The 9,668-nt window shown below is 33.9% G+C and overlaps 1 protein-coding gene across 2 annotated transcripts in view; it reads left to right on the top strand.

Annotated features, from left to right (window-relative positions):
• Positions 1-295: 295 nt before the first annotated feature.
• LOC123531218 (cytochrome P450 3A14-like) overlaps positions 296-9,668 on the top strand; it is a 58,056-nt gene continuing 48,683 nt past the window's right edge. The window contains exons 1-2 of one of the 2 annotated variants that reach the window (XM_045312012.2): positions 296-589; positions 6,617-6,716. In XM_045312012.2, coding sequence (XP_045167947.2) covers positions 513-589; positions 6,617-6,716 — 177 coding nt within the window. In that variant the 5' untranslated portion in view covers positions 296-512. Of the gene's footprint in view, positions 590-6,616; positions 6,717-9,668 lie in introns of those variants that run through there. The other variant, XM_045312013.2, reaches the window with a different exon arrangement.

The raw sequence follows: 9,668 nt of genomic DNA, 5'->3' as shown, positions 1-9,668 counted from the left end.
TTGAATATACATTGAGTTTGACTGCACATAAAATTGCAAAATTTTGTCATTTTGGCAAGAGAAAAATACCGAATAAAGGCATAATACAGGTAGTGAAATGCACATCCTTTTACTTGCATATGTTCACATAGATATTTAAAACATTATTATGACAAATTTATTGACTTTATTGTTACCACTTAGTCATCTTTTATTTTTATGAAAATTTGCATGTAAACTTTTGAGTCAAATGGCTGCCACTGTGGGCGATGCCTTAATAGTGTTGCTTCCCTTTATTTATTTTACTCCATTTGTTCCTAAATAAAATGTTGATTAAAAGGTTTTACGACAAAATCTGTGTTGTGTAACAAAATAATCGCCTCCATAGATAAGACGTGAAAATAGGTAGTTACCTCCCGCTCTAAACTGATAACGATTTATTTACATTTCGTCAGTTTTGAGTGACGTAATAGTGGATATTATTTGTTAGTTTCTCATTGCTAGAAATAATTCTGTCACGTAGATATAGGAACATGGACGTTTTTGGATTAACCTTTACCTTCTGGACAGTTGTGAAAACTGTCTTTATACTTTGGCTGTTTTCAGTGATGTAGGTAGATCTATCTAAGTTGGAAAGCTAATTAAATTTAATGTTTACTACTGTAATTACATTCAAGGTTACATGTAGCACATTTTTAGAACATTAAAAGTGATTGTTGTGTGGAGCACAATGTCATATGCTAGTCCCCTCTCCCCTTCCCCTCCTTGGTTCCCCTTCCCAACTTTTGGCAAAATCTGTCTACTGGAGCCCAGATGATTAATGATATGGATTTTATACAATCATGTCTTAAAGATTTAGTGGTGGATGAATTAAGTTTCAAGGTCAGGGTTGGGGATGAATGTCCACAAATACAGGGGAAATGGGTTGGTAAGGCTAGATGCCACCCCATTCCCAACCCAGCTTTGAAATGGCTCTTACACAAGTTTGATTTGTGTCAGATTTTAGAATTTCCTGGCTTCTGTCTAGACATGAGCAAAATCTATAAATGTGACCTATGATGTCACTATGAAGAGGAAATAGACAATAATTCGAAATAAATCTATGACCACCTTTTAATGACTACACCTTGTGAATTTCCAAAACTAACTCTCATCAAATAGTAGAAAAATGAGTATTGCAAAAGAAACTAATTAATATCAAAGAAAATACCGAGTCCAAATAATTTGACGTCAGAACTATTAAATTCTGAGATATTTTCGTGATAGGTCATAATCCCCATCTTTACGTCAAAACCAGTAACGACCTTTTCTATGGTGAAATTAGATTTAGTTAAAAACACGATCAGGCAATATGTTTACACGATGAAATCATAAAACTAAATAAAACTAAATCATTTTACGGTTTAAACATAACAGTAAAACACGTTCATAAAGTGTAAACACTATATGTTTTATTTTGGATACCTCGCTGTATTTACACGTCCTCCATTTAACACTCAGTTCATGCTGACAGTGCGGTTGTTCGTTATCAATCACGTGACATGAATCTGAGCATTGTAAAATTTGTGTAAACTTTAGGGTGTGTTGTTTTAAACAGCGACAAACTTGTGTTTTGCCTTTTTATCAGTTTGATTTCCTTATTTCTAAAGCATCAACTTCAAATACTCAAGTTGCCTTATGCAGCATTATCGTTAATTTCACACATGTAAGTGCACAGCAACCAGAAATTGCTTTAAAAAAACATTCACCAAAATACACAGTGCAGTAAGATGCGCATAATGTCACAGTGGCAACAATTAGCACAGGTTGTCCATTTTTGGAAAATTTCAGTAGAAAATTGCACTACTAGTGTCAAGTTAAAAAAAGAAAAAGACAAGCAAAAATGATAAAAAAGCAATTAAAAATACAAAAAAAAATGTATGAAAATTAAGAAAGCCAGAAAAAAAAAGATATAAAGCCTGAACAAACTAAACTTGCCTGAGAAAAGCATTTCTTTGTCGGTCCCAAGCCAGAGAAAAAGGTGAGGGGTTTTATACTATACTGTATTCATTTGATCTGGATCCTTTATAGGTCAGCTGAATTTCAAAATATGTGTCCCCCCAGCCCCCATCTGAAAATGCTTCCTACAGGCCTGCAGTTAACCCTTAAAATTCCTTAATGAACTTCTTCTAATTTGGACAGAACCATTATATTAACTATTAAGTTAGTTCTGCACATGGGTGAAAATAAAAAAAAAATGAAGCCTTTTAAAGATTACCATTTTATTGTTTACTGAAATAAGAAAATGGTTCATTTTTTACTTCTGAAAATGTAGTTTACAGTGGTTAATTGTTATTTCAAGTTTCGTCACATTACGACAGTCCGTTAAAATGTAATGCAGGAAAAACCTTCAAAAAATGTCCCAAGTGTACCGGTTTTAGCGTGACATTTCACTGAAATCATGTTTTCAACTTTAAATTACCTTGTAATAACCTTACATATTAAAGAAATGTTTTCTTTATGCTGAATTGTAATGTGTTGGTTATAGAGTTAGCAAAAGTTTAGGAAATATTAATGAATAAACATTCTTCATATCTTCTTAGAAATGATACGGTGCTGAGTTTTATTTTGCTCTGAAAGTGGCTAATGGATACTTCCCTACATGCAGCATTGAAAAGCATTATTAATTTGATGAAGTCTTTTTTCTTCATTTAGGGGTGATATGTTTTTTATTTATTTTTTTCAATAGTTTTCCGATTAATTCATTTTGAACGGCACATTATTTGTCATATTGAACAATGTGTACTAAAATGTCCCAAGTGTACAAAATAGCAAAATTAATAAATATTTTTCTTGTTCATGTGAATTTTTCTATTTATTTGCACATTCTTACTAAGAGGAGGACCCTACAAATCAGTCCTAACACAGATTTGACATAGTTGTGCCATTTTAGATTTTTGCTGCAAATAATATGTTGTCCCAAGTGTACATGACTTTTGACATGTTTGATTTTACAGTTGTCTGTGCCCAAAAATATACATGACATGTCACCTAGGTGCATGGCAGCATTTAATAGGGTGCAGTTTTGTTACAGAAATGTCTTTTCAGTTGTAATAATAGTAAACTGTAAAAATATTACGGATTATTCCAAATTTTGACAGTAAGAATTTTTTTAGATAAGTGTCCATTTTTATTGACTTTAGAACTTAATTTCTAAATCATATACTTTAATGTATGCTACTATTATTATAGCTTAAAAGAATGCATACTCTCTTAAAAACTAATGATATTTTAGGATAAAATAGTGCAGGTTTAAATTATTGCTATTGTTGTACACTTGGGACATAAAAATAACTTAAATATGATATTATGCAGAATATAAATAGAATTCTAATTTTTTTTCACAGAAACATCTGAAGTGAAAATGGCTACTCCCATGATAGTAAAATTGTTGTCATTTACATACATGTTCACAAAATTTGCACTACTGAGAAACTGAGTAAAGTTGAAAAAACACCAGCAAGCAATACTTTAGCAAATAGATCACTACAACATGAAATCTGAAAAAATCTATTATTTGCTTAATAAAACTACCAAGAGAATGTTTTTATCCATATGATTGTACAATGTCAATGTTTTCTTTTGAAAAACAATTAATCTAATAAGGGCTTACAATTGTCCCAAGTGTACAGGGTAATGTTTACCTTAAAATATGTTGTGATAAAATGCTATGGTATTTGCTCATGATGAATGATGTCATATTTGATGCATAGAAAAGGTTGTTAACTGAGTTCTTAATTTATGTTTCAGCAGTTGTACATTCCTTGCCAAATATTTCCATCTGAAAACTTTTGGAATTATAATTATTATCAGCAAATCTTCATTTTGTAGGTTATTAACAAGAGCACACATCTGCAAGACACTTTTTCATCTCTCTATTCTTCAATTATTTATTTTGTTTGTATACAACTGAAAGATATTGGTATTCTTCTTCAAACATTGTAAATATAATAAGTGACACTGTGTGTTTTTGTCCCAAGTGTACGGAAAATATACAAATATGCTCTTGTGAAAACTTCTATATCTTTGACAAATTTTGATATATTGCTAAGAATCTTGGCGCAATTCATGCATACATCCCAAAATTTTGTAAATGTAGAAATTTACCTCTAGAAATGAAACTATATCTGAGCTAATCAAACTTCAAGTGGTACAAGTGTTAAAACATGACCCCTACAAGTATAAAAAGTTTGATTTTAACATATTTTTTGTATTACCTTGATTGTTGACTGTTTAAATGTTGTATATATATTGTATCTATAATTATATTGAGCTAAAACAGCTTTATACCTGTTATGTTTTAATTGTTTTAATATCAAAGTATGGTTCCCATTTTAAAAAAAGTTCAATAATTTTTTTTAAAATCATTAATTTGCATTTTTTTCTTGTTTTTCAATGCACTTGCCCTTTTGATATATTTAACAATAACTTTCTAGCTATCTAATTCAATGCATAACTTACTCCAAGCACATGGTTTAAAATTGACCCCTTAATCACACTCAGGCTTCATTTTTTTTTAATTTCACCCACATTTGAATCAAAATTATCTCTACAAAGTAGACTTTGATTAAAGTCTGATTTTTCAAAACTTCAAAATATACCTAGAAAATACCGCATATAAATTGAAAAAAGGAACCTCAGGCAATATTTCACAATGGGAGTCTATGGGGAAAATTATAACTTTCATAACATTTTCGTGAATAGAAATTTGTCTGCAATGTAGATTTTGATGAAACTTCTCACAGTTGTTAAGAAAGACATGGCCTATAATTTGATGAAATAAAATGTATAGGCCTGTGTGCTTACTTATTAGATATTTGACCATCATATTAAAGTAAACCAGACTTTTCATGCTATTTTTAAGACATTGTTGTGAACCATTTAACTTGTGATACATGTTCTAATATCATATTTTGACTGTGGAAATAGCAACAGTGCCATTGGAATAAATTTACTCACAGGATGCGATTAATTCATAAAATTATTTTCATTTTTATACACCAAATCCAGTCTTTATTCTACGTTTGCCGGAGGTCGTATGGCGACTTTCCAACTTTCGATGGTGGAGGAAGACCCCAGGTGCCCCTCCATGCATTATTTCATCACAAGCAGGCACCTGGGTTGAACCACCGACCTTCCGTAAGCTAGCTGGATGGCTTCCTCACATGAAGAATTCAACGCCCTGAGTGAGGCTCGAACCCACAACGATGAGGGGCAAGTGATTTGAAGTTAGCAAACTTAACCACTCGGCCGCAGAGGCCCCTGGGTGAATAGGTTAGTGTACAGTGTAATTCATGATCAGACTGCATGGATATGCAGGCTGATCATCATCTACGCTGGTCGGAAAGGCAGAATCAGTTGTGTCCAGCACAGTAAGGGTTAAGTGCTTATACTTGTATTTTAGTGTCCTCAACAGGAAATTTTCTTTTTATGCCCCCGAAGGGAGGCATATTAGTTTTCAACTGTCCGTCCGTTCGTTCGTTCGTTCGTTAGTCACAACGTTAACTTTTTGCATGAAGGCACTCTTCTCGCGAACCACTGCACCCAGGACCTTCAAACTTCACATGCTGATAGTACTTATTGAGTACACCACCCTTACTGACTTTGGGGTCACCAGGTCAAAGGTCAAGGTCACAGGGGCCAACGTTAACTTCTTGCATGAAGGCACTTTACTCGATGCTGCGGGGGCATTTGTCACCATTAGTGACAGCTCTTGTTCTTTTTCAATTACAATTTCGGTGCTTTTGATTGATATGATATGTATGAATCATCAGACTCATTTGGTAGATAATATTAACTTTGATGAAGAAATGATGAAGTTGTTTCAATTTAGAATTTTTTAGTTCGACTATCCGAAGAATAGGGGAGCTACTCTACTCGCCGCGGCGTCAGTGTGAGCGTGAGTGTGAGCATGAGTGTCACACAAATGTTAAAGTTTGCGTACCACCCCAAATATTTTCAAAGTCCATTGAGATATTGCTTTGATATTTTATTTACTATCATGACCCCAGTCTGTAAAAAAGAGGAGGCAACTCTATGAAGCATTTTGACTGAATCATGGCCCCTTTTCGACTTAGAATATGCTTATTGTAATGTTAAAGTTAGCGTACCACCCCAAATATTTTCAAAGTCCATTGAGATATTGCTTTTCATATTTTGCATGCTTGTTAACCATCATGACCCCAGTCTGTTAAAAGGAGGAAGCAACTCTATCAAGCATTTTGACTGAATTATGGCCCTTTTCGACTTAGAATATGCTTATTGTAATGTTAAAGTTGTACTCATAGCTTATATTATACTATCAAGCACTGAGAATAGTCGAGCACGCTGTCCACTGACAGCTCTTGTTGAATTACCTCCCCTGTTCTGTCACTTGCTGTCACATTTCAGCAAAGTGTATACAAATGCACTTACATATATTAAAATGCATTAAAGACCTTTTTGATAAAAAAAGATGAAATTTGAAAATCCTTAATCACTGTGTTAAAAGTGAATAAATGTTAAATATAAGGGTCGTCAAGAAACTGAACAAAGAGAGTTTTCTCCCTTGATTGTCCCCTTTGATATCACTAATTACTTCTTTGATTTGTGTTTACAGATATGACTGGCTGGCAGTACTTGCTTGGAGGAGAAAGTATAAGTTGAAGGGAAAATTTCCTTTTCCAATTGTGGGAACATTGCCCTATATCATTGGCAAGGTGAGAGTCTACAAATGAGTTACACCATGAGAAAACCAACATAGTGACATTGCGACCAGCATCCGCACTGTCTGGTCAGAATCCATGCTGTTTGCTTTCAAAGCCTATTGCAATTAGAGAAACTGCGCGGATGCGCAGTCTGGTCTGGATCCATGCTGGTCGCAAAGCCACTGTGTTGGTTTTCTCATCGTGCGGCTCAAATATTTATTAGTATAATTTCACAGCTAAGAAATTTCTTAATTTTTTGCATCTTTAGTTTTAATATTAATCCTGCTGGCGGCAAGAGATTCTGCATTTGTGAGCAGGCCCCGTGTTCACAAAACATTTTCAGTCCCGCCTGAGTTTGATCATGAAACTTTATTTGTCATTTCCTTCTAAATAGCATGTTTAAAACTAAATTTTAAGTTAATAACTCTTTTCAAGTGGCTATTCAGTCTTGATGGTCAGTCTCAGTTGAAATTTAACCTTGAAGTTTTAATAAAATTGATATTAAAATTTCCCACTCTAACTCAGCTGGGACTGAAAAATGTTTTGTGAACACGGGGCCAGCGCAGACCAAGATGAGCCTGCACATTCAGAGTGATCTTGGTCTGAGCTTGTCGCAAAGGCAGAATCACTTGCAGCCAGCAGGCTACTTCTTCATATGGATGAAAACAAGTAGCCCATTGCAAACAACCTTATTAATTTTTATGCCAAATCATTAAGTGTAAATAAGGTCTGCTCTTAAATACTTTTGAAAAATACAGTTTCTTCTACCACTGTGGAAATGTTGCAAGACCGCACTCTTCCCAAGCTACACAGTGTCTTTCTCACGCCTATTGAATAGTAACTAGGCACCACCCTCTCTTTCAAAACTGCCGTAATTCTTAAGTGAATGAGTTGAATATTAGACAAATCAGGTTATCATTAAACTGGAACAGGTACATACACACTAAATGAGCCGTGCCATGAGAAAACCAACATAGTGGGTTTACGACCAGCATGGATCCAGACCAGCCAGTCTGACCAGCCCATTTTTAGAAATTTGGCAGGCTAAATGTTTTGATGTTTAAAGTGATTCATTTCCCTTCATCTTGGGATCACTGACTGTTCAGTATATTATTTTGTATAAATAAGTTCTGACAGGTACTAGGAGACGTTAGGGGCATTTTTGTTTCATTACCTCTTATAGTAGTTGCAACTTGACCGCGATGGTTGACCTTGGGCTGATTATTCATATCGATTATTTCATTGTAGAAATATGGGGTGCTTAGTGGTAGACGTCAGTTTTAAATCTATGAATGCAAACAGCTGAAGCGTTTTACATACACTCCTTTTCAATAATAGGTTGTATCTAATTATGTATTATAATAGTCTGCCAATATCTTGGGAAAATGTGACTTCTGATGGCATTTTTTGTTAATGCTTGGATATGAGTATTAAAGTGTTCCTTAGAATCGAACATGAAACTTAAAAGGGGCTGTCGCCTTCTAGGGTTCCTCATTTAACTGCAATGGGGTCAAAGGTCAAATAAGTGCATTTACAAATAAACTATGCCGCTGTGCATTCGTTTTATTTTCATATAACATTTAAATTGGTTTAAATATTGTGTCTCAATGCCCTTCACTATTTTGTAAATAAAACTGATGATAATATATAAAATATATATCTAATATATATAATATTACATAGAATAATATATATCTGGGGAAAGTGGCATACGATGGCAAAGTGTGTTTTACTTGACATGTTTGCTAATCTTTATATGTGGATGAACAAGAGAAATATTTTTGAAAATGTTGTATCCAAGAGTTATTTCAATGTAATTTCAAGGTCACAGACATGTCAAGGTCAAACTGAACTATTAAAAATGACTTCTAAGTTATTCACGGTAGCAAAATGGTAGCACCAAGTTGCATTCATTCAGTGACCTTTTTTGGTAGGGCAGGGGTACCTTATTTAAACTGTCATGGCACAACGAATGTACGAACAATGGATATCGTTGTTATGTTTATTTAATTGAACTGGTCATTAAACAATGTGTCCAATTTTCATTCAAATCTGTCAAAATTTGGCAGAGATAAAAACAAAAGTCAGGTGTGCAGTTACAAAAATTGTTGAGCAAATGATTACAAAATGGCACTGCAGATGCATTTCTTGCATTTCAGGGGCAGCAATAAAACTTGAATTTAAGCTTTGAACTGACTATAAAAAGAATATTTACATATTGTCACCTTTGGAGAAATGTGTGCGAAAGAGAAAATATGATAGGTTTTGAGGAAGAAGACTACAGCGGAAAATGAATTACATATAAATGTATAAAATTCTCACGTAAATAGTTAAAATCACTTTACTGTCATGTATACAAACAAGCATTTTTAGCTCAATCAGTAGAGCGCAGATCTATGGATCGCGGGGTCGTGAGTTCGATCCCCGGGAGAGGTGAATGTTCTCCATGACGATTTGATAATAGACATTGTCAGGAGAGAGTTCGTCCTCCACTTTCTGAATCATTTGGAGATGTTGGCAGTTACTTGCTGGGAAAAGGCTACTACTTGTAGAGACTCCAGAAACACTGATTAAGTTAATTGACCGCCGTTACAAGACTGAAATAATGTTGAAAGTAACATTTATAATATTATATGGAATCCTTCTCCAGCCCCTAAAGAAATGATTTCAAATCTGGTGATGATTCATTATATATTTATGTTAATTTGTCCACGTGACGATGGTTAAATAGGACCTGTAGAAGAATAACTGAAATATTGGTCAGAGCATAGGTCTACACAGTACATGTACGGTAATAAACTAATCAGAACAGATCTGTAGGATTTCAACTAGTTAATCTATACACTATTTCCTTGATTTACTGTAATATAGTTCTTTTTTTACTATAAGTCAGGCATTTATCATCATATTTTAAGTATTTCCAGTTAAGTAGACATCTAAAGAACCAACATAAACAAATATTTA

Source organism: Mercenaria mercenaria, chromosome 11, assembly GCF_021730395.1.
Source record: "Mercenaria mercenaria strain notata chromosome 11, MADL_Memer_1, whole genome shotgun sequence".
Lineage (NCBI taxonomy): Eukaryota > Metazoa > Mollusca > Bivalvia > Venerida > Veneridae > Mercenaria > Mercenaria mercenaria.
This window is presented reverse-complemented; position numbering and strand designations above follow the sequence as displayed.